Genomic DNA, 25706 nt, shown 5'->3' on the forward strand with positions numbered 1-25706 from the left:
TGTGCTACTGATCCTCAGGATATTTCAGAGATTCAAAGCCTATAAAGGTAGAGGTGCACCATATGACTGAAAAGACAATTAAGCTAAAACTCATATTTATAAGAAGTAACCTGATCTCCGCATTCTCATTCCCGGCTCACAGCCCAGCGACTGCCCTGCATCTGACAACACAGGATTGGAAGTTTATGTCCAGAACAACTTGAGCAGAGTGTAGAGTTTGGGATGGAGGGCTTTGTCTTAGTCAGGGAAACTGAGTCAAACATGAATGCTGACGTTACATTGTTTCCTCTTCCATTCGCTTTCTCAGGCGACAATCATGCTTATACCCGTAATAATCCTCAGGCTGGAGGATTGCTAAGAAAACCTCCCTCAAGGGCACCCCAGCGGGAAATGGCTCCTCTGTGTCACCTATGTGGATGCTTACCGTTCAACAACATGTCTACCTGAAGTCTTTAGTGAGCTTATATTCCCTACTTTCTTTATGAGACAGGCTCTCATGTCCTCGATGCCCTTCCTAGCTGTCAGAGGATGACTTTGAACTTCTGATCGTCCTGCTTTCTTCTTCTGAGAACTGGGATTAATGGAGGGTGCCACTGTGCTTTATGTATGTGGTTCTGGAGACCAGATCCAGAGATGGTGCTTGTGAGGCAAGAACTCTGCCACCTTAGCTACAGCCACACCCAACCCCCTTTTGACTTTGTTTTGTTTTAGTTTGGTTTGGTTTTTGGTTTTGAGATAAGTTCTTGCTGAATAGCTCAGAACGGCTTCTGAACCCAATGTCTTCTGCCTCAGCCTCCCGAATGCTAGGAGGACATGGGCCTTCTGCCCTGCCTGGTTTTAGTAAGGTCTTTTTTTTTCTTTTAAAAGAACGGATATAGGAAATAGGAACGAATATCTGCTGCTTTTGAAAGTTAGAGTCTGAAAGTAAGTGGAAAGAAGGGAGGTGGGCACGCTAGCGGGGGAACCAGATCCACCACAGACAGAGGAACCTGGTGAAAACATGCAAGGATAGAACGCTCGGGAGGTTGAAAGTGCAAATACTCACCAGGCTGTAAAATTGAAGGTAAGAGTACAGAGTCATTTTAACAGAGAAATAATCGTGCTGGGAGAGGGAACCGAAGGACAAAGGTGTGGATAGAGCAGGCTGGAGGATCGAGAAGGTTGGGAATACTGCCCAAGGAAGCACTGCTCCTCTGTGCGTTGGGTTCCACCAAAAGACATTGGTAGACATTGAACGGAAGAGATTTACGAAAGATATAGGCCAAAAAAAAACAAACAAAAAAAAAAAAAAAAAAAAAAAAAAACAACAAAAAAAAAAACAAAAAAGCAAAAAACCAAAAACAAAAAAACAAAACAAAAACAAAAAAACAAACAAAACAAAAAAACCAAAAAACCAAAATGAGAACTGAGAAGCAGCATAGATCTCTTGAAAGGGCCTACTGTGTGCCAGCACAGGGCCTACTGTGTGCCAGCACAGTGAAACTGTGTGCCAGATAAAGATAAAAGGCTTCCAGTGGAACCTTGCTGTAAAATTTCAACATGTTGGGACTGTGACAAGAAGCTCTGAGAGGAGGGAAGCTTGAAGGGAGGGCCTCTCAAGATGACTGACCGTCGTCCTGCCTCAGGACTCCTAGCAGCAGGACACTCCTGAGAACATGGTAGAAACACAGACTCTTAGAGCCATCTTCCCCTGCACACACACACTGAATAGAACCCCAGTGGTGTAGAACTCTACCACCCTGCCTCAAGAAGACCCTCTTCCAGCTCTGATGTTAGCTCAGGTTTGAACAACACTGGGGTGAAGGGACCTGGCTTCTAACACCCCTCCTGTGAGCCCCGAGCCTTCCTGGTCCTGAAGGACAACCGCTTCTTGTCTGAACACAGTGTGCCACCAAACTGACAGACTCACGTCATTACCAAACGTGGAGAAGCTAATGGGAGATGAGGTCTGGGAAAAATGCGAGCATAAACTGATACCAGTAAGGATCAGGGGTACAGGGGCACATTGTGAAAGAAGACTCTGGAGCCAGACACAGTGCTGGGTGACACTGCGAGTCTTTTCCGAAGCCTCTGTAGCAAACCTGGTCGTTCGCAGTGCATCATCGTCTAAATCTTGATTTTTCAGCTGGCGATGGCTGGGTGAGATCTTTGCGTTCCATTTCTCTCTGGGTTCACCAAGTACAGCAAAGCAAGACATTGAACCAGGAAGAGATTAAAGTCCTCTCAGGCACCACAGTTTGAATTGCTGTATCAAAGGGCCTTAACTTTGAGCCAGTTGCTCCGTATGTGTTACCGTGGGTGTGTTTGCTTTCCTGCCCTCTTGGGGGACAGAGAGGGGCGTGGAGCATTTTCTGGTGCACTGAGGCATGGATTGTTCTTCCCATGAATGCATACAGCATGTGTGCGGAGGTCAGGGAACAGTATGGGGACTAGAGAGCAGCCATGTGGGTCCCAGGGTTCAGAGCCAGGCTTGACAACAAGCGCTGTTACCTGCTGAGCCATCTCTCTGGTCCCAGGATTGGCTTTATTGCACTTTGCACTTAAGTTATTTCACATTAAATCAAGTTTGCAGTAACTTCCTCCTTCATCATCCTCTTTTAGAATCTCTTGTCAACTCCTGTTCCCACAGAGGACCAACCTGAGCTTACACCCGGGACCAGTGAAGGGTTGTGTTGTATGTGGCGTGAATGGGCTTTTGACGCAGATTTTGTTTTTCGTCCTAACGTGTGTTATACCTGGCAGTCCTACACAGCGCTGATTATTGTGGGACCGCTGCTAAAATACTTTGCTGTAGCCATCTTTATCCCGCTCGTGATCCAGAAGATAATTATACTTCGTGTTGATCTGGCTCTTAGCTGAAAAGCAGTGACAGTCTTCTCCTCACACCACAGCTCCCTCGCTGGTTAGCGGCATTGGTTCTTAGTCAAGACTCTGTCCAGAAGCTTCCACTGGTCGGCCCTCTTACGTGATGGCACGGTGCTAGCGGGCCAGTCTGAACACGTGTGTTCTCTTAATGAAACTTCCTCGTTATCTTGTTCACAGAGGCAGAGCAAAGGCTGTTGTTTATTTTCATCTGTATGGAGAGACTCAGATCTCGCCGGCCAACGTTTTCTTTTAAAAGAAGACTGATCCTGTGGGGAGTTAGTTGATTCAGCCAAAATAGTTTTCAAGAAGGCTCAAGGAAACCTTTCCTGAAAGGGGGTGGGGATGGTGGGGCAGGGAGTGTGTGTGTGTGTGTAAGGTTGGAAATGCCCTTTAATGTCTTTGGACAATGCTGTGTTTTCATTAGTAGCTTGTGATTTCTTTATATAGGGTGTTAAGCTGGTTGCTCATAAGTGTACATGGAGATCAATGTTTTCCCATGGCTAGGCTGGACTGTCTGTATATTTAATGTGCTTGCATGGTGGTGTTTGCATGGAATGGCCACAGGTTCAGCAGTTGTTAGAGGCAGCAGAAAAATAGAACTGGAGGGATTTAAGTGAGGTGAGACATTCCAAGTAGAGAGTCCCTGCAACATCTAAAACACAGTTTCCCATCCTCTCAAAGGGAGAGAGCCTCCTGCGCACAGCCTCCTTACGTAGCCAAGATGGCGCGCCCTGACGCATTCGGCCTGTGAGGTCTTGAGCCGCCTTTCATCTGGCGCAATAGGTTGGAGACAGTCGAAACTATTGGCAGAGGTTCCTTCCCTATCAAGGAGCAAGAGCTTGATTGGTTCAGGAATTCCGGTATGAAAAAAAAACACCTGCTATTCCTGCTCCTCACCAACAAAGACGATTCCGTTCTAAAAGTCCCTTTTCTACACTGGAAGTAAATAATCAGCATTTAAATCCACTCCACAGCTTGTGTTGAGTGCTTCTGAGACCATTGTACATTTCCTGGCCTCAGTTGTAATCTGCTGTTAGTGACTCCGCCTGGGTTTACGCCTGGGTTACTGAGTGTGGGATTGAAGGAGCACATTGCTAGTTTGTGGAGATAGTGCGAGCCACCGTTTTCCCACAAGCTCTGGGCATGCTGAAATGTTGCTGTTGGTCCTTTCCATTCGAAATGCTTCATACCTGCCGTGCAACAGGGAGCCTCGTACCTCACACCCGACACCAAACACAGGAGTAACAGAGTGAATGGGAGCTCCTCTGGAGTTGAACTTGGTCCGAGACCCAGAGCTGTAGAGTGGGGAACCCCAACTTGTGTGCAGGAGGGAACAAAGCCTTGGCTTCACTCTAGAATGCCAGAGGGGTGGTACACGACCCCCAAACATAACGTCTAAGCAGAGCATTGCCATGGAACCACACTGTCATCTTCTGTCCTCTCTATTGATTTGGAAGCTTCACACATGGCATCCCTCATCTCTTCTTGCCCGCCCTTCAGCTGGTTTTTTACCCACTCCTGCCAAAGTATCTATTGTATGACACCAGCAATGACTGCACCCAGTCACTCGCAAGCCCCAGGCCTCTCCCTACAGGAGATCCCATTGCTTGACCTGATTCTTAGGGTCTGACCTGACCTAGGCTCATCTCAGCCACCCTACTCTTTTTGGGGTGTGTGTGTGTGTGTGTGTGTGTGTGTGTGTGTGTATTCTTATTGGATATATTTTGTATTTACATTTTAAATGTTATCCCCTCCCCCACCCCCTGCTTCTATGAAGATGCTCCCACTCCCACCTCAACACCCTGTCATTCCCCTACACTGGGGAAATGAGCCTTCACAGGACCAAGGGCTTTTCCTCCTATTGATGCCAAACAAGGCCATCCTCTGCTACATATGCAGCTGGAGCTATGGGTCGCTCCATGTGTACTCTTTGGTTGGTGGTTTAGTCCCTGGGAGCTCTGGTGGGGTCTGGTTGGTTGATATTGTTCTCCCTATGGGGTTGCAAACCCCTTCAGCTCCTTCAGTCCTTTCCCTAACTCCTCCATTGGGGTCCCATGCTCAGTTCAATGATTAGCTGCAAGCATCCTCATCTTTATCAGTATAGTACTTGACATACTAGCCAGAGCAATTAGACAACAAAAAAGAGGTCAAAGGGATACAAATTGGAAAGGAAGAAGTAAAAATATCACTATTTGCAGATGATATCAGAGTATACTTAAGTGACGCCCGAAAAATCCACCACAGAACACCTAAACCTGATAAACAACTTCCGCAAAGTGGCTGGATATAAAATTAACTCAAACAGATCAATAGCCTTCCTCTACTCAAAGGATAAACAGGCTGAGAAAGAAGTCAGGGAAACAACACCCTTCACAATAGCTACCCTACTCTTTTTGATTGAAGATTTGTTATTTTTATTTATGTGTACGTGCGTATCTGCGTGTGTATGTCACATGGGTGCAGATGTCCTCAGGATAGGGTGTTGGAGCCAAGGATCCCCAGTTACAGGAGATTGTGATCCCTTGGTTGTGAGTCCTTGGATCTAAACTCACATCCTCTGGGAGAGGAGCAAGTGGCCTTAACCTGTGAGTCTTCACTCCCAGCTAGCTCGGTCCTGAATGTCTACCTTTCTGTCTATAGCTGTGAGCACTGTATCTTGGCCAGTCAGGCACACTCCAATTCCTTGAAAAGACTCTCTGCTTCATTCTCTCCTGTTTGAGCAGCTGACCTGGGGCCCTGCTTTTGTTCACAGCAACACTGGGCTGCCCTCCCCCTTGCCAGGCTGATTCTGCACCCCTGAAATCTCATCAGTGACTCCCTTGGCAAATTTTGCTGACCTCGCCATGGTCTTCCCACTGTCTTTGAGGTGTCTTGGTACCTGCGTGTTGCTGCTGTCCCTACCTTCCTTCTCATAGCACCAACCCTACCACCGACCTCTGTCTCTCAGTTCCCCTGCTAGACCTGAGGCTTCAGGGAAGTCAAGGGCATCATGATCTTATTCATGATGAGGTCTCTCTCCAGCACTCTTTTTTTTTTTTTTCTTTTCTTTTTTTTCCGGAGCTGGGGACCGAACCCAGGGCCCTGCGCTTGCTAGGCAAGTGCTCTACCACTGAGCTAAATCCCCAACCCCTTCTCTCCAGCACTCTTGAGTAAATATCATCAGAGAAAATTGGTGTGCCATATTTGCCTCTTCGTTTTGGCAAAGTTTCCTGGTAGATGGCATTGGTGACAAAGTGAAGCCATTATTTTTGGATGTCGGAAGCCAAGGTTGAAATACCCGAGGCTACTGTTTGTCCTGTGGCCTCTTTGGAAGCTGGAAGGATGCAGCCGTCTCGGTCTCCCCACCAGCCATGCCCCAAAGGGCTGTTTGTCTTGAAGGGACTAATTATAAGTCACCTCAGCAGTGATTTGACCGTGGAACTCTCTGTACCATCAACAAATGGAGGACTAAATAGTCCTAGTCTCCGATGGGTTTGTGCAGGGCTGAAACACCCTCCAGGCCTTGTTATTTGGGCGATGGAAAGATGCCTTGTGCACGTAATGTTTAGTGATGGACAAGGAGTTCGTTTGTAGTCAAGCACGGCACACATTCTGCCCCAGTCTGAATCGGCTGTGGTGCTTTTCGGTGCGTTGATGAATTTTGGCATGTATCCCTCTTCGGAGAGAAGCTGAAGTTGCGCCTGAATTGGATCTTTGTCTTCTGCAAGCAGTTGTTTAGGACCCAATCACCGACTTACATTTATTTTGAGAGTTTCAGGTGATATGAGAATTTTTTTCTTTTCTTTTTTTTAAATGTAGTTACGTTTCTCTCTTTAAAACGCTCTTTCATGATATAAGGTGAGGTGGGTTTTTTTTTTATTTGTTTGTTTTCGTTTTAAACTGGTACCTATCAGGTGGTAATTCGCCAGTTAGTCTAAGGTAATAAGAAACTCCAATTTGGATTTCATTCAGTTCCATTAGGGCAGATTTAAATGTTTGTGATACAGGGCCTATTATCCTGGCGGGATGTAAGGGATTTTTGTGCTGGGCAGAGAGGCTGACAAAGAGCACACTGTGCACACGCCATCTAGAGCAGAACACTTTCACACTACAATTTAGGAGCTGTGCAGTTCAGGAAATTGCTGGCTTTGGCTGGACCATACTTTTACTGCAAGGAAAATTTTATTCGTCACTCAAGTAATTGGCAGTTTTAATACCTTGTTCATAATTACCTTATAAACAAACGAATATATAAACCAAAGGTTGAATGGCTTGTTATCTAACCTGTAGCCTTATTTGACCAATATGATAGACACCTGGTGGGTCTCCCTCTCCTTACTTCAGGAAAACTAATGTGCACCATTTATTAGGGAACAAAAATATCCTAATAATAACAAAACCAAACACTACACTATTGTTTTGCTGTCGTTGTTGCAAAAGAGCATTTAACTTTAGGTTAGTCGAGCCCCAGACAGCCTGGCCCAAACCAGGTGCAGACTTGAAGGGAGATGTGAGATAGACAGGGGTGGGTCTGGGCGTTTCAGCTGCTGGGTGGCTGGGAGGAGGACATCCTGCTGATAGAAACATTGGGCTCTGTATTTAAGAGAAAACTTCTGCCCCCCAAATTGTGGTTTTGTTCATCCCTTATACCCTGACCCTAAGGCCTCTTGGCTTGGCTCGGATTGCCTGCCTCCATCTCCGGGACCGAGAGATTGACTAATTGTCTCACTTGTACCTCACAGCTAGATCAAGGAGTTTGTGCTCTGGCAAATCCAGATGTGGGAAATGGTCAGAATCAGAGGTCATGGATGACTAGACTCTAAACAAAGTCTGTAAGACTTTATGGGAATCCAAGGAACTTGGGAATCTGTGGCTTGTATGTAGAACTGCTGACTTACTTTCTTCCTTTTGAACTTTACCTTATCTCAGCTTTTAAGGTGTCTGTCAAACCTTTAATTGGGATCTCTCTCTCTCTCTCTCTCTCTCTCTCTCTCTCTCTCTCTCTCTCTCTCTCTCTCTCTGTGTGTGTGTGTGTGTGTGTGTGTGTGTGTGTACATTCTCTGATGATTTGGGTCTTAAAGATCAAGCAGACAATAACCCTAAAATTCTGAAAGGGAATAGACCAAGGGTTTTAGCTGCAGCGTGAGAGGCTTTACAGTGTTGTTCACAGCCTGCGTCTCTGGAGTCCTCCTTACTGCTGTGGAGAAAGCAGCACCTGGCCCCTGTGGTCTGGGGAAGCCAACCTTCTTCTAACTGGAACGGGTACAGAGCACACAGATCTCTAGAGTCCTCTCTCCTCCAGGAGAAAAGGGCAGGCACAGATGGCAAGATTGCAAGGGCCCCTGGCTTTTCCCGGTGATGATGGATCAGGGAGTTTGAAAATAGAGTTGCAGAGTTTGAGCTCTGCGCTGTTTTTTGGGGGGGCGGGGGGGTCAGGGTAAGAAGTGGCAGATCCTTTTGAGGAAAGTGTCCAGAGAATTAATTGCCAGAATACCACTGATGCTTTCTGTTCTGTAAAAGAAACCTGGGATCAACTGGGACCAACCCAGACTTGCTCTGTGAGGTGGCTCAGAAGTGGTTGGACTGGTTATGCAGAAAGCCCTAGTTTCCCAACTTTAGATTATCTATTATATTTGTAAGAGAGAAATTACTTCATGAGTGGATGGTGTAATCTGTGAACCGTGTTTAACGTAGGCCTTGACACCTAATGTGTGCACCATTGCAAGTCTTGATTGACACCTAATGTGTGCATCATGGTGGCTCTTGACACCTAATGTGTGCACTATTGTAAGTCTTGATACCTAATGTGTGCACCATTGCAGGTCTTGACACCTAATGTGTGCATCATTGTAGGTCTTGACTGATACCTAATGTGTGCACCATTGTAGGTCTTGGCACCTAATGTGTGCACCATTGCAGGTATTGACTGATACCTAATGTGTGCACCATTGTAGTTCTTGACTGATACCTAATGTGTGCACCATTGTAGGTCTTGGCACCTAATGTGTGCACCATTGCAGGTATTGACTGATACCTAATGTGTGCACCATTGTAGTTCTTGACTGATACCTAATGTGTGCACCATTGTAGGTCTTGGCACCTAATGTGTGCACCATTGCAGGTATTGACTGATACCTAATGTGTGCACCATTGTAGTTCTTGACTGATACCTAATGTTTTGCACCATTGTAGGTCTTGGCACCTAATGTGTGCACCATTGCAGGTATTGACTGATACCTAATGTGTGCACCATTGTAGGTCTTGGCCCCTAATGTGTGCACCATTGCAGGTATTGACTGACACCTAATGTGTGCACCATTATTTCTGGTTTCACCATGTTCCAACTCAGTGGTGTGAACACCAATTTCTGCCTCAAAGGAGTTGGAAGAGACTAGTGATGTGCATGTTATAGTAAGGTGCAGTGTAAAATTTGGGAGCCCATGAAAGAGGTCTACCTAACCTCTGAGATGGGGAGACGTGTCCGAGTTATTAGTAAGCAACATACATACATGGGGGCTATTTTCCAAATAAGGAGAACACATAGAAAGTGAACTTTCTAATTCCCTTGGGGGAAGAGTCACTGCAGACTGCAGAACTAGTGGAGTGAGGTGGTTGTAAGGTGCAGAGCCCTGTGCAAAACCTTCAGATTGCGTGGCTTTTCCTTAGGGTATAAGGGGGAGATGGCTCACCTAGGCAGTGACTAGATATGATGGAGGGCATACCCAGCGGGGCCAGCAGAGAAGGGGAGGGGGAAGGGAGAATGGAGCATGGGAGGGGGGGCCTAGAGGAGGAGGGTGGCAATAGGGATATAAAGTGAATAAATTAATTAATGGGAACAAAATGTCCTTGCTACCTGAACTTAGGTGACAGTTGGGCTGGCTCGCATGTTCAGTTCGTCCCCGCTTTCTAAGACGGTCACTAAGAAATTAGTACAGTGCTACATAGTAATAGTACTAAGCAGCCCTAGTACGTATGCCTATCTGTAAGAATATGGCTGGGCATTTCCCCATTTGAAATGCAGTAGAAAAATGGTGGGACGGCTCTGTCTCATTTGATGCTGTCAGGTATATTCTTGAAATATGGATGTTATAATAAAGGGATGCATTTATTGTTGTTGATTGTAGAGACATAGTCTTCTTATATACCTGGGATGACCCAGAACATCTGTCACTGCATCCTGAATGGTGGTGGCATTAGAAGTGTGTGCCTTCATACTCTGTGACATGTACTCTGTATGTGTGTGTGTGTGTGTGTGTGTGTGTGTGTGTGTGTGTGTGTGTGTGTGTACATTTAAAGAACTGTATGTAGCCAGTGGCCAGTGACTGCTATCCTTGTGGTCTACTTTGTTCCACATCTGTTGTTCAGACTGGTAATATCAAGTGTGCCCTAATCTGTCTGTCATTAGGGACTGTTCAGGCTGGTCGCTCTTCTTTGTAACACAGAAGACCCAGTAGCTCTTTCTCTGGTATGGAAGCCTCTGGCAGCTTAGTAACTTGTTGTAAAAACAGGGGCTCTTTCTAGCCAGGAACCAAAGCAGCCACAGAGTGGTAAGGATTGGGAGCTGATGGCACTGTGGTGTGAGAGTACAATCTAAAAAAGAATCGGACTAGGTATCAAGAAGAAATAGAGTTGGCTGGATGGTTCTGAAGGTAGATGTGCCTGCCTACAAGCCTACCCAGCTGACCAGGATCCCCAGAACCCATGGAAACACAGACGTGGAAGTGACAAACTTGACTTCCCAAAGTTCCCTTCTGATCTCCACATGTGAGCTCTATCCCACTAATAGTACTAACTTTAAATATATGGGTGTACATATATGTACTTTAAATACTCATTGTATTATATTATGTATAATGGGGAATGAGACTATAATATATAATTATATATACATATATATACATATATATATATGGAGCAAGACTAATATATGCATGCATACATACATACATACATATGGAATGTGGAATGAGGGAGTGTAGCCTGGTGTGCCCACTCTGTGCTAGATGTTCCTTTATTATCTAATAAAACAGGAAGACATAGAAAAATAATCTGAAAGAAAAAGATCCATTAGTTGTGTTTAAAAGCACAACAACTATATATGCTTACTATCCTGTCAGATTGGTATAAGAACGTTCTTCATATGCTCTAGTATGACCTCAGAGCATGCAGGGCCATGTTGCTGTTTGAGAAGTACGGTTAGTTTTTCACACTTCTGAAGAACAGGTCAGGCATTGGTGCTTTTCTTCTCCCTTTGGATCGTACTGGTGACCGGTTGCTGGGATTGTGTTTTAATTACAGGGCAGGGAACGCCATTGACAAAATCCTCCCTGAGCAGCTGGAAGCATTTCAGTCCCTGGAGACTTTGGACCTGAGCAACAACAACATTTCAGAACTTAGAACAGCATTTCCACCCTTACAACTCAAGTATCTGTGAGTAAAATTACCCCCACAGTGACAACGTTGTTATAACTTGGGGCGGGGGCGTGCTTATGATTCAGGGAACCCAATTTTACTGCTGTTGATTGGAATATAACTTTCTTATCGACTTGAATAGGTTGAATAGGTTCAATCTTCTTTCTTACAATTTTGTATCACAATCTTTAAAAATGCCCCAAACTAGGGCATTAGTAACAAATTCCACACAAAGTATATATAACGCAGTATATATATGTAACAAATATTTGTCTCCTTCAGAGGTCTGTCCGTCTTTGCTGTCTGTATATGGGTATTAGTTACTTTGCCTGCTGCCTTTATCCAATTCCTAACAAGATGCCATTTGAGGGGAGGAGGGCTGATTCTGACTGACAGTTCAAGGGCACAGTGTTACCCTGGCAGGGAGGGCATGCTGGGAGAAGTGGCAGGCAGCCCTGTCACATTGTGGTCAGGAAGTCAGGCCAGATTATAGAACTCCAAGTCCCGCCCTCTGTGGTCTACTTCCAGCTAGGCCCTACCTCCCAAAGGTTCTACAACCTTCCGAAAGAGTGCCACCTGCTGGACAGTAAGTGTTGGAACTCATGAGCCTACACGGGACATTTCGTATTAAAACTACAATGGATGAATCCTATTTTTAGTTACTATTTTTCTGGTCCTGGATATGAAACCCAGGGCTTCTTCACACATTCCAGGTGAGCACTCTGCCACGGACGCATATCCCAGCCCATAGGTGTAAACCTTCATTTGTTCACGGGGAACTCAGTAGTAACAATTGTAAGGGTGCACTTATGGTCAGGTTCTCTGGAGACTCTCTGCAATGGGGAGATTGAATTTAACGTGCCCAAGAAGCCCGAGTAAGCCTCTGCTAACCTTCAAACTCTCCACAGGTATATCAATAGCAACCGAGTTACGTCCATGGAACCGGGGTATTTTGACAATTTGGGGAGCACTCTCCTGGTGCTGAAGCTGAACAGGAACCGCATCTCAGCCATCCCCCCCAAAATGTTTAAATTGCCTCAGCTGCAGCACCTGTAAGTGAATGTGGCCTCTTGGATATCTTATTTCCTCTAAACCTCTGGGGTCTCTGTCTGATGCCCACAGTGGGACAAGAGAAGTTTAGAGGCAAGCAGGTGACTGCTCTCCCTTTCATGTCGCAAGGGTGGAATCTCCTGATGAGGAAAAGGCTTGCCAATTACCTCATGCCAGCCGCTGCCTGACAGGACATGTGTTAGACTGTGGATGAAGGAGCAGGGTGATCACCGTGTTGCCCCTTCACAAAGGTGCCATTGTGGACCTGGGGAAACCACAGCGTCTCTCAATAGCTGTGGTTTATGAGAATAATAAGACCAACTCCGGGATGCTTTGATAGCCTAAGTGGCTGTAAAGAACTGTCTTGTTAAGAATGGTAGAATGGTTTGTGAAAAGGCTCCCGCAACGGCACTTTTCAACCTTGGCTGCACATTACAGAGATTTGGGGAGCTTTTCAAAACCCCAGAGCCCAGGCTGCACCCTACACCAGTTATACTTAAACCTCTGGGGTTTGCAGTTCGGGCTTCGGGAACTTTTAAAGCTCCCTAGGTGGTTCTAGTGTTCAGCAGAAATAGAGAGTGTTGTAGCCTACAGGAAAGTACCGAACTGAACTTTAATTGGAAATGATGCTAACCAGCTTTGCATACACACAGAGCAGGGTTTCTACACCACTCCGGGGTAGCCCTCCTGCTTTCCTGGAATGGTTATCACTCTCATTCTGCATCAACGAAGGACGAATATTAATTTGTTAACTGCTATCCTGTGTGGACCACAGTTTAGAAGTGAAAATCTAACGTGTTTCCTGTATTATTCCAAATATATATATATATCATGTGTTTTACATAGACATTCACTCCCTGTAATACATTGGAGGGGAAAGAAATGAAATTCTTATCAATAAAACGCCTGGGAAATTCAAAACATTCTTGCAGCTTTAGCGCTGACTGGGTTAGATGTATTGCAGTGTATGACCCATTTTATTACCTTTAGGATTTAATTGACACATGAATTAACGGCTTCATTGTAATGTCCAACACAGTGAACTGAACAGAAACAAGATTAAGAACGTGGATGGACTCACATTCCAGGGGCTTGGCGCATTGAAGTCCCTGAAAATGCAAAGAAATGGAGTGACTAAGCTCATGGATGGAGCTTTTTGGGGGCTGAGCAACATGGAAATCCTGTAAGTGTGGGTTCTCGCGGTTCCCAACTCAGATACAATGACCCCCGAATCCTCCGTGGACACTAGGTAGCTCTCCTTTGAAGAGCCTCATTAAATCCTCATGCCCTACAATCATAATCATTTAGTTATGTTTCAGGTGAATTGCATAAATCTTTTGCTGATCTCCTTCTATAGCAAAGTCAAATATCTAGACACATTACGACATTAACGACATTAGGGCTATGTCGTAAGTTGTGTGCAGCCCGCCATGCATGTCTTTGAAGAGAGGAGTAGATAGTGGACTCTGAATCCCACCTTTGGTTCTCACTGTACATGCAGGCAGCTGGACCATAACAACCTAACCGAGATTACCAAAGGCTGGCTCTATGGCTTGTTGATGCTACGGGAGCTTCATCTGAGCCAGAATGCCATCAACAGGATCAGCCCGGATGCCTGGGAGTTCTGCCAGAAACTCAGTGAGCTGTAAGTTGCCTTTTATTCTCCTCAGGTTCAAGAGCAGGGATCCTGCTGGAGCATGAGTTTCTTACCGCTCATCTGTGAAATTTTGGTAACAAAGTTGCCAAGGCGACAGCGACTTTCCTGGGTGCCCTTGATACTGTATTTTCGGTTGTGATACAATGACACCAAGGCTGCTCTTTGTCAAGTTGACAAAAGAAGTCATTGTTTCATGGACTATTTATCTAATTTTAATTACTGGGATTAGAAGTAATGTTTACCTGGATACTGGAAGGCAGAATGTTAAAATGTGATTATTGTAGTTACATTTATTACATGTCTTTAGAAAACAGATTAGCATGTTGAATGGAAAGATAAAAGCTTTTTGTTGTTGTTGTTGTTGTTCTTTGCAGAGACCTGACTTTCAACCACTTATCGAGGCTAGACGATTCCAGCTTCCTTGGCCTAAGCCTACTAAATGCCCTCCACATTGGGAATAACAAAGTCAGCTACATTGCTGATTGTGCCTTCCGGGGGCTTTCCAGTTTAAAGACTTTGTAAGTTACACATTTTGCTCTTGGTACACGAGCCTAATTGGTTCCTAAATGTGCCCACTTTTCTCCCAACAGATTTCCTTTGTTGTTGAGGAAATGTGTACAGCCTCAAAAGTGGGCTCTTAATCTTTCCCAGAGCAGTCTGATTAGAATAGATCCATTTCATCCATGTGTGTTTCTTAAAGGGATTTTGAAAGGACGCTGATCAGCCTGCCCGGTGATTGCAGCCTCCCTCCTTCACAGCCTTGCTAGGAAGTCCAGAACTGCTGAAGAAAAAAAAAAATTTTAAGTCCACTAATTTTTTTCTTTATAAAATATAGATTAAAAATAAGTCAGAGCAAAGAGGACTGTAGAACGGCTTTAAGGGAGCTGAATGTTTATTCTTCTGGTTCCCACCCCCTGACTTCTGTCCTAAGGAAAAAAACGTATTGAATTAACTGACCTTTTGAAAAATCTCTCCAACGTTAATTTAATGCTGTGCCATGGGCTTCAGGATTTTGCACTCACAAATCTGCGTTCTGTTCCATCTGAAACATTACAGAGTGGAAAGACATGCTCTATGCTTTGGCTCGTGTCTGTCTTTGTGATGGGAACTTGGTTTTAAATTTTAATGTATTTTTCAAGTTATTCGAGACCGAAGAGTTTAGCCATCTTTATAGAAGGGCCAGGGTTACTATCTCGGTTTGGGGAAGTTTTTAAAAGGTTGAGAGGCACCTTGGAGAACTGAGTTTCTTCTTCTGAAGTGGGTAAAGAAGGTGGAGGCTTCTGATATAAATGGCATGCCACCTGGGTAGCATCTGAGGTTTCTGAAAAGTGTCTCTAAAGAGAATACTGTGTTTTCTGTAGGGATCTGAGGAACAATGAAATTTCATGGACCATCGAAGACATGAATGGAGCATTCTCTGGGCTGGACAAACTGAGGCAACTGTGAGTATAATTTGCCTCCTCTATGACTTAAAATTATTGTCTTAATTGAAGTCAGATCCATCCGCTGACGTTATAGAGTTAGGAGTAGGTATGACATGTGTTTGTGCCCTTGGTCCTTCCTCCAAGCGAGTGGTATTGTTCATGACCTGTGAATATTAGTTACCTTGTCTCTCTTCCTTTGATGAAAGGAAGAAAATTCAATCCTGGAATTTGTTTGACTACTCATTTTGATATCCAGATAAGCACGTGCAAATTGTGTTGACTGTTACACATCAGAAATGATCACTCTGTAGAAGCGACTGTCTTTATGCCAGCATTTTGAAGGGCTTCACACTATGCTATAGTTGTGAATTCTCAAATGAGTACACTGTCCATCAGTCCTACGCTGCATCAGGGTCCAGGAGGGATGCAAACAGCTTGTGTTTGGCAATGAGATGATCCTGTAGATTGTTCTGGTTTCGGTTGATGAAGAAGGGCATTTACGGAGAAGTGGGGAGCAAACTGCACTGGGTGGGGTGGGCTGTGTGATCCCCAGGGAAACTTATGTAGCACCCGCGTCTGCTGAGTGTACTGTGACTCTTCTATTGCTGTGATCAGAGCTCACCAAAAGCAACTTGAGAGTTTATTTTGGCCTATGGCTCTAGACAGCTAGCTGTCCACAGTGGTAGGAACGCCATGGCGGCTGTCGGTAGCAGGAAGTTGAGAGACCACATCTCTGCCGCACACACAGGAACTGGAAGTGCCAGGCTGTAAACTCTCGAAGCCCAACCCATGCTAACTCCAGCAAGGCTTTGTATCCAGAGCTTCCTATAGCAGTACGTCCAGCTGGGGACCACATGTCCAAATACATGAGCTCACTGGGGCATTTCCTGTCCAAGCTCCTACAGGGAGCTGTCTGTTGAGTGCTTGGAAACCCCTGTTAGAGAATGTTACTGAACAAGATGCTTAGAGCAACATTGCAAGTTACATTGTTTAATTTAAGACAACACTATTGCTCGAAAATGAGAATAGTCCTTTTTAATAACAGTTCTGCTCCTAAAATGGCTTTTTACAATTAACTACAATGCGATTATATCTCCTTCCACCTCCTACCCCTCCAGAATTCTCCAGGGAAACCGGATTCGATCTATTACCAAAAAGGCCTTCGCTGGTTTGGACACGTTGGAACACCTGTGAGTAGCTGGAATTTAGTTCCCCTAAGGGTGGTCCAAGAGGGTTTCTGTTTATAAAACAGTTGTGCCAATATTCTCCCCATGCTGGGAAAGCCATTTACACATCTGCCTGTCATTTATCATCTTGCTTTCTGTCTGCCGTCAGTAGTTTACCTGTGTGCTTTCTTAGGATATAGTCTGGAGAATGAATATATACATACACACACACACACACACACACACACATATATATATATACATACATACCCACCCAGTACTTAACAAGAATACTGTTCAGTAGCTGTTGCTATCATTTTAAAAAGTTATCTAGAATCCCCGAAGATTCATGGATTCTGATTGTTTCTAAGTTAAGATGACTTGAATTTTAAAGTTCAAGAAGTTATCCTTGAGAGTGGAAGGTCGATGGCAGTATCTTGAGAACCTCTGTAGTTGTAATTGCTTGCTGTAAAACGGACAGCCTAGCTTTCTCTGTTACTGTTTCCTGGTCTCTACTCATCAGTTGCGGACTGCCAGGGAAACACAGGGTTAGCCTTTTTCTGGCTTCACAGAGATCCTAGATCTCTTTATCCCCCTTTCCCCCTATATCCTATATCCCTTTAGCCCTCGAACCCTCCGGTCGTCATCCCAAACTCATGCCGCTCTCAGGCACCTTTGACCCACATTTTTGAAATAGATTTCCAGGCGGAGGGTTCTCAGCTACTTAAAGAAGATACTTAATATTACGACAGCTGACCCAACTAACTATTAGTTTCCTATTTGGATAGTCGGGTCACAGTGTAGGTTGGGGTGTCCTTGCTTTATTGAGGAATGCTTGTAGCCAAAAGTTTTCCTATGTGTTAGCTTGGCACATGTTATCATGTAAGTGAACATTTGGGTTGTACCTCACCCGGACAATCTATTCGGGTGTAATCTGTCTGTTGGCAACCTTACGGGCTTCTCCCGACACTGTACCGGTCGTTTGGAGGGAGACATGGATTGCCAGCCCCACCTACGACAGGGCAGCAGTGGGAACTGCAGAATGAGTCTGCAGAACTGAGCACCACAGAGTCAAGCCAGGATTGCTGTTATTGAAACAGATTGTTTTCAAAGGAAAACTAGCCAAAGGGTTTTGTCAGCTGGCCCGTTCCATTTCTGGGAAAGTGGAATTAGTGGATCAGCAGAGTATTAACCTCTGATTCAATTTTCTTTTAGCCTTCCCCGAGTCTCCCAGACTCGTTCCCTATCCAAGTCTGGCACTTTTAGTCTTCCTTTTCTATTTCTATGCGTCTCATTCAAGATCCCCTTTGTATTCTGTGAACCGTGATGATGGTGGTGGTGGTGGTGGTGGTGGTTTTAATGGTTAAGCAACCATTGTGGCTGGTAGTTTAATTCAAACTGCTATAAAGTCCCAGTTAAAAATAAAGCCAACACAAAACATCCTCTCATTTTATAGATATCGACATAGATGAAACATTATTTGCTCTAATAAGTACATCCCTCTGAACATGGCTGCCTTAGCAGTGGTGAGCTCTGTGGGACAGAATTAGGCTGGACTCGAAAATACTGGGCTCAGCAACCTCCTTCCCCTTTCGTGCCAAGCTACGCCGTCAAGCCATCTTGAACTGAGTTGCTTTAGGAATACCTGCAATGATGTATTCTAAATCACACGACACAGCACGACTCACAGAAAGGGCGCTACCAACCATGTCTCCTAGGTTGTGCTCTTAATTAGTGGCAAATTCGAATAATGAGAAATATAGTGATACAGCAGGCAGATCAGCCTGAGCCCTGAGGAGTGGTCGCCCTGGGAGGGTGACAAAAATAACGTCTACCCTGTGACAGAACCAGTCGCTGGGTGCCTTGGTCAGAACTCTGTGAGAAGCTGCTCTGCGCTTGTCCCATTCACACATTTCAACGGGAAGTATTTGGTTGGTGAATGGGGGTGGGTAGTAGGGTGTGGCCCAGACCTTAAGGACACACCCTGGCCGTAAGTTCACTGACGGGTTCGATTTGCTGTTTTCCAGTGACCTCAGTGGCAATGCCATCATGTCTCTGCAAAGCAATGCGTTTTCCCAAATGAAGAAACTTCAGCAACTGTAAGTTTTCCCTTTTCCGCCCCAAGGAGGAAAGTCATGTGATATGACCTCTACGAAAAGTGTCTAGCACATTCTTAACATTATTAATGGTTATACCGGGAAACAAGGGGAGAGGGCCATTTGTTCCGTTGGTTGCGACTGGAATTTCTTTTTCTGTTTTGAATTTGCAGCTTAAATTTGTAAGACCATATATAGTATGGTTCCTAAATATAGTTCTCCTTTTCCATTAGCCAGGAATTTCTGATGTATTGGTACTTATTCCTCAATAGGACAGTAAGAACAGCAAAGACCAAGGGCCCTGCTAGCTCCATTTCTTGTATTTACGGTAGACTATAGCATATTTATAGCATCACGCCTTTGGTTTCCAGATCCCCCACTTGGCTCATATTTACGTACGTTTGATTTACGTTTTAGAAATCTGCATTTCATACCAAACAAACTGAACGTAATTCCTCTCCTCAGGCATCTAAATACATCAAGCCTTTTGTGTGATTGCCAGCTAAAATGGCTCCCACAGTGGGTGGCAGAGAACAACTTTCAGAGCTTCGTGAACGCCAGTTGCGCCCACCCTCAGCCGCTGAAAGGGAGAAGTATTTTTACTGTCAGCCCAGATGGCTTTGTGTGTGGTGAGTAAAGCATCATCATTGATTTTTATTAATTCTTTTCTTTCCCCACTCATTTGTCCAAATAATTGTTTTGAAGAGATCTGTGTTCTCTTAATAAGCTTTTCCTTTTCTGCTGAGGTAGATGAAGTGGATCTATAGTCTGCTGCTCGTTAAAGTTTTACAGATGTCGGTAGAGTTTTCGTATTTGTTTTAGCATCAGCGTGGTTTGCTGGCAGGAAGGAAATTGGAGCTTGAAAGAGCTGAGTAGGCCGGACTTGCCATACTTCACTTCCCCCACCTTCCTGCACCCAGGCTGTGGAGAGCTTTACTGGGTTTTGGTATTGCTTCTGGAAATGGCATATACACCTTTGTCTGTTGGGATACTACATTGAGGCTTGCTCTCTTGGTTTTAGAGATGGAAAACTGCAGTTCCTAGTAGTAGCTTTCAAAGCTGGTCCCTAGACCTGGGAGCTGCATTTGTCTCTGTGTTAGTGGCAATCATACCTGGGGTCTTGTGTGTGCTCTACCACTGAGCCGCACCACCAGCTCCCCACCCCTCACCGGTTTTTGTTTTTTTTTTTTTGTTTTTTGTTTTTTGCTTTTAACTTTTTAATGTGGGGGTCTCAGTGAGAACTAACTCTACAGTCCAGCCTTCTAAGTAGGTGGGGTCATAACTCTGAGCTACCAGTCCAGGGACCTTGAAAACTTAATTGCTATTTGCCCCCCCCCTTGAAAAATCAGTATGCTATCTTTTAAAATTTATTTTCACAAAGACAAAAATTCATACACACACACACACACACACACCCCTAATTGTTCTTTCTCAGCCCTTCCCCCACCCCGAACCCCCTTCTTCCAGGATCCAGCTCCAAGTGTCTTTTTGGCAGCCCACTGTGTTTAATCAGTGTTGTCTGCACGAGCAGGGATGGGTGAATTATTTACTTGTGAAAGGACAATGCAGTGTAGCTTTGTGACTCTCCCCCCCTCAGTAACCATTAACTGCCTAAAGCTCTCAAGGACGGGTAGGGGCAGCAATGAGCTCCTCCCACACCCAAGGTAGAAATATCGATGGGCCCAGTCTTGTGGTATTTTGGGGGCAGTTTTCTTTCTGCTCTTTATCCCTTGGTTTTGTTCGTGTGTTTTGTTTGTTTGGTTTTGTTTTTTTGTTTGTTTTGTTTTTTTGAGAGGCTATATAGGGAAAAAAAGGAACTAAGGAATTAGGGCTGCCGAGACATGGGTGAAGCATTAGGAGGAATGGCAGGTTTGAATTTATTGTAAATAACTTAAAGATCCATTGCCTTGGCAATCACGAATCTCAGTATCTGAAAACTCCCAGAGCTCCTGTAGCAAGATAGGAGCAGACCAGGGTTAAAAATAAATAAATAAAATTCAGTTTTCATCTCTGATTCAGCTTTCTGTCACATACACTAGACTGCTCCTCACTTACAGGGAAAACTTTACAAAAATAAGTGTGTGTATAGAATACAAAATTTAAATTTGCTTGTATTGAAGCACGTGTGAGAAGATACTACAGACCCATATTTTATACTGACATTTAAACGTGACTAAGCACTGCTTTGCCTATATATACATATAATAATGTGTGTATAATGTTATGTGTATATAATCATGTATTGCATATTATATATAACACATATTATATATTAATATATTGTATACATCATATAATATATTAATATATATTTTTAGGTTGCAGAATTTCATGGTGTCAGCAGTTCTTTGGAAATAAAACCTCTGATGTGGGTTTTGGATGCAAGTAAGCTTTGGGCAATCATCCGTAAGGGCCTACGTTACTCCTTCTTTATACTTTAAGCTCACAGTGTCACAGTTCCTTGGCCTGGATATATGAACTCTGTGTGCTGTGAGACAAACCCATCGGCATCACCTGTAGCCTTTGTCTTTTCCTTTTCTTCTCCGTTGTGAATCAGAACACTGACGTATGGGATGGAAATCCACAGAGAAACCATCCTATTTAACAACCCACAGGCGTAGGGTAGGAAGCCGGCAGCCAAGCCGTGGTCAGAGCAGCACCCTGCTTCAGCTCGTGGCCCTGAAAGCTTGTGTTTTCTGATTACCCGTTCTCCAAAAGTCTGTGTTGGGAGATCTGGTAGTTTCCTTCAGGGTTTGTGTAGACCATCTCTGAGAAACTGAAGTTCAAAAAAGGTAACTCTTCCGAAAAGTAACCGGGAGCTAAAAATAACTGTAGAATGAGAGTTGCCCCGTTTTAATTACAATGTATCCCTGACATGCTGTGCCGCAGGGTGATTGATGGACTGGCCCGCTTCAGGCCCTAGCAGAGCACCAGCCTGCACGTGCTTTTCCATTTGCTTCTATTTATTTTGGCTTTTTCGCTTGTTTGCTTGCTTTTTGTTCATTGCTGTCTTTTCTTAATTTGTTTATGCATGTGCGTGCCTGTCTGTCTGTCTGTGCACCATGTCTATGCAAGTGCCTATAGGGCCAGAAGAGGAAATAGGACCCCAGGAGCTGGAGTTACCATTAGAAGGTGCTGGCAACCAAACCCAGGCCCTCTGTAGGCACAACCGGTCTTGATGATATGGTAGGGTTAGGATTATTTGCTTGCGTTTGTTTTACTTTATGTTTTTGATGGCAAGCCTAGGCAAGGGTTGTAGTTGTTGAGAATAACGTTCAAAGATCATCGTGAGCCTGAAGGTGTTTAAGCTGCTTTTCTGTATTCCCTAAAAAAAAAAAATACTCTTATTGGGTGGTGGTGGCAAACACCTTTAATCCCAGCACTCTAGAGGCATAGCAGGCGGATTTCTGTGGATTTGAGGTCAGCCTGCTCTGCTAAACGAGTTCCAGGACAGCCAAAGCCACATAGTGAGACCCCACTTTTTCTTAAAGAAAAGCAAAACAAAACCAAAAACAAAACAAATATATATGTGTGCGTGCATTGTATATACATACACATTATATATAATATATATGTATATAATGTGTATATATAACATAAATGTATGCTATGTATACCACATATATGTATATATGTGTGTATCTATATATAAGATATATGAATGTATATATTATATATAATGTGTACTATAACATACATAACCAAACTTAAGAATATATATATATACATATATATATATATACACACACACACATGAATGTCTGTATAATGTATATATATTTATTCTTATGTTTAATGGTAGTTAATATCGTAATTATATGTGTGCATGGGATACACTGTGACAGTTCAGTACTACCTGGTGAGATCAGGCTACCTGGTGGCTCCATCATCAAACTAAACCACTTCTTTGTGTTGGAAGTATTGCAAATCCCCTCCACAGGCTCCTGAAATAGCCCTGTAATTGCTGTCAGGCAGGGATACCCACTACCTCACTCATTTAAATAGGGGCTAGGGTATCCCTCATGACTTCTTATCTGCTCCTCCTGGGCTTACGCAGAACACCAGACACGTGGCATAAACCTTTACGATCATTTTAAGGTAACACTTCTCTCAGGGAAATAACGATGGAAATTTTGTCGCCATTGGACAGTTAGCATATGCACATTCTCGTGGTTGCTCCTTCCTGGGTCAGCTTCTGTGTTTGTAAAACCCAGGCATGGGATAAACCCTAGCAGCCGTAGACTCTTTCTTGGTGTTGGTGTCTGAACGCCGGTGCACTCTCAGTCCCTCATGACATTTGTTTCCTCCTTTCCGTTTTAAACAGATGACTTTCCCAAACCCCAGATCACGGTCCAGCCGGAAACACAGTCAGCCATAAAGGGCTCCGACGTGAGTTTCACCTGCTCGGCCGCTAGCAGCAGCGACTCCCCTATGACGTTCGCTTGGAAGAAAGACAACGAAGCGCTTCAGGACGCTGAAATGGAGAACTATGCGCACCTCCGGGCCCAGGGAGGCGAGCTGATGGAGTACACCACCATCCTGAGGCTCCGCAACGTGGAATTCGCCAGCGAAGGGAAGTACCAGTGCGTCATCTCCAACCACTTCGGTTCATCGTACTCCGTCAAAGCCAGGCTCACCATCAACAGTGAGTGATCGCTCTCCGCCACTGTTTACAGACAGCAATAGTGTCTATCTGCTCCCTGTCCTCTGCCCCACCCCTCCCCGCCCTCCCCAACTCTCCCTCCCCAACCCCTCCCCCTTTCCTTTCTCATGGTTTCCCACCCAGCTCCTTCCCCGCCTCTTGATCACAAAATCACTGTTGGTGATTATTTATATCTCATTAAATGTAGCAGGTTGGACCAGGATTAAAATGAACCAGACACCACTCTCTGGGACACTGTCATGTAAAGGGCCACAGAATATATCTTTAAAGCATATGAACTTTAACTGAGCTCTGGGTGTGAATCCTGCCACTCCTGGTATATGGTTATGTGACTCTTAGCAACTGACTTACCCTCCTTCTTGTATCTCTCATCTTAAGAGATGGGGCTGGAGGGATGGCTCAGAGGTTAAGAGCACTGGCTGCTCTTCTAAAGAAGCCGTGCTCAATTCCCACCACCCACAGAGCAGCCGACAACTGCCTGTAACTCCCTCACACGGACAGACGTGCAGGCAAGACACAAGTGCACGTAAAAATAAAATATAGATGCCAAGTGTCACTTCACAGAAAGGTCATGATTCATAGATTAGATAATTCGTGTGTCAGGGGCTTGGTGGAGTGCCTTGTCATTTGGGTAGTGCTCAGGAAGGCACTTATAGCAGCCACTGTTAATAGACAGTAGTCCTGTAGCACCGTTTGTACCGCAGGCATACAGTCCTACAATTCAAAGATTGTATTTTTGATGCTCTGCACTTTATCATTTTAACTGTTAATGTCTGCCTGGTAGAAGATTTAGGTGATGATTCATTATTGAATTCATTCAGCAGGCACTTTCCAAGGCCTGGCATGTAGGAGAATTTAGAGTGTAAAACGGGATTAAAGTCACAAAACTTAGGTCCTGCAGGACAGGAAGAAATAGATGGTCACAGTACAGGGCATTGATCTGCCCAAGATCTCACAAATACCTGAGAAAACTCAAATGTGGCCAGAGAATGCCAGGAGGCTCTTCATGAGGGGATCCTGGGACCCTGTGTAATCCTGACTCCCATTTCACCTGCGCCTGTGTAACCCCTGAGCCATTTCATTTCCACAGCTCTGTCTTTGAGGTAGAAAGAACCCTTCCTTACGGGAGCCAGCTATCTCTGTGAGCCCCTGGGAAGAGGAGTGATGTCGCACCTGCACTGCCTACCTCACACATACATTGGTTTTTGTGATTTCAGTGTTGCCTTCCTTTACCAAGACCCCCATGGACCTCACCATCCGTGCTGGGGCCATGGCCCGCCTGGAGTGTGCTGCCGTGGGACACCCGGCCCCGCAGATAGCCTGGCAGAAGGATGGAGGTATAGACTTCCCAGCTGCCCGGGAGAGACGCATGCACGTGATGCCTGAGGATGACGTGTTCTTCATCGTGGACGTGAAGATTGAGGACATCGGGGTATACAGCTGCACGGCTCAAAACAGTGCGGGGAGCGTCTCTGCAAACGCAACCCTGACCGTGCTAGGTGAGGCAGTTTCTTAAGACTCCAAGGTCATCTTGAATGCCCCAACTCACTCAGAGACACCACCCCACACACACCAAATGCTAGAAGCTGCTGGCGGTAGGGGTGAAGAGTCAGAGAGCTCTGCCTTCAGAAAACTAAACAGCCTCTGGGTAGCTCTGAACCCAGGGACATAGGACACATTCATGTCTGTGGCCAGGGAGATGAATCTGCCCCCTTGACTCCAAGTACAATCTCTAGGGTTGTCCTTGTGCACAGGGATTATTCCCAACCATCGGTCACCTCGGTGTTGTAAAGACTGTGTAAGGAAGCACCTATAGGTAGATTGGGAAGACCTGTTCTCCTGTTCCTTCTCCCAGGTCTCTGGAGAATTTCAGGTCCTTCTTCTCACCTGTTTGTCAGATTGGGAAGATGTTCATGATTGATGTATCTTGGGTTGTAATAAGCCACCAAGATACATTATGCCAGATAATAGAAGCAGTTCCAAGATTTTCATACAGACCTTGGTGTCTGGCACGAGAAACTTAGTTTTAAAAGAATTAAGTGTGGGGCTGGAGAGATGGCTCTGTAGGTAAGAGTGCGTGCTGTTGCGGACCACTTGGTTCCAGCACCCACACTGGACGGTTTACAGTGGCCTCTGACTCCAGCTCCACGGAGCCTGTCACCTCTGGCCTCCACATTCCCAAACACAGACCCACATGCACATAGTACACAAAGTAATAAAGGGAAATCTCTAAAAGCATCCGAGACAAGTTATTTTTTTATACATTTTCTAGATTTAAAAAATTTGCTAACCTTGGCACCTCTGAGGGAGGTCGTGATAAAAATTAGTCGATTTGACCTGGTGCGAGTAGTGATGTGACCCAAGGTCGCTTTGTTTGGTGTCTGTTTAATACAC

At 44.9% G+C, this 25706-nt stretch overlaps 1 protein-coding gene across 1 annotated transcript in view; it reads left to right on the forward strand.

Annotated features, from left to right (window-relative positions):
* Lrig3 (leucine rich repeats and immunoglobulin like domains 3) overlaps positions 1 to 25706 on the forward strand; it is a 50801-nt gene that overhangs the window by 19370 nt on the left and 5725 nt on the right. The window contains exons 4-14 of the mRNA XM_032913386.1: positions 11143 to 11274; positions 12165 to 12308; positions 13346 to 13489; positions 13808 to 13951; positions 14338 to 14481; positions 15325 to 15405; positions 16506 to 16577; positions 18581 to 18652; positions 19115 to 19278; positions 22974 to 23294; positions 24530 to 24811. Of these exons, the coding sequence (XP_032769277.1) occupies positions 11143 to 11274; positions 12165 to 12308; positions 13346 to 13489; positions 13808 to 13951; positions 14338 to 14481; positions 15325 to 15405; positions 16506 to 16577; positions 18581 to 18652; positions 19115 to 19278; positions 22974 to 23294; positions 24530 to 24811 (1700 nt within the window). The remainder of the gene's footprint in view (positions 1 to 11142; positions 11275 to 12164; positions 12309 to 13345; positions 13490 to 13807; positions 13952 to 14337; positions 14482 to 15324; positions 15406 to 16505; positions 16578 to 18580; positions 18653 to 19114; positions 19279 to 22973; positions 23295 to 24529; positions 24812 to 25706) is intronic.

The sequence above is a fragment of the Rattus rattus genome, chromosome 1 (assembly GCF_011064425.1).
Source record: "Rattus rattus isolate New Zealand chromosome 1, Rrattus_CSIRO_v1, whole genome shotgun sequence".
Classification (NCBI taxonomy): domain Eukaryota; kingdom Metazoa; phylum Chordata; class Mammalia; order Rodentia; family Muridae; genus Rattus; species Rattus rattus.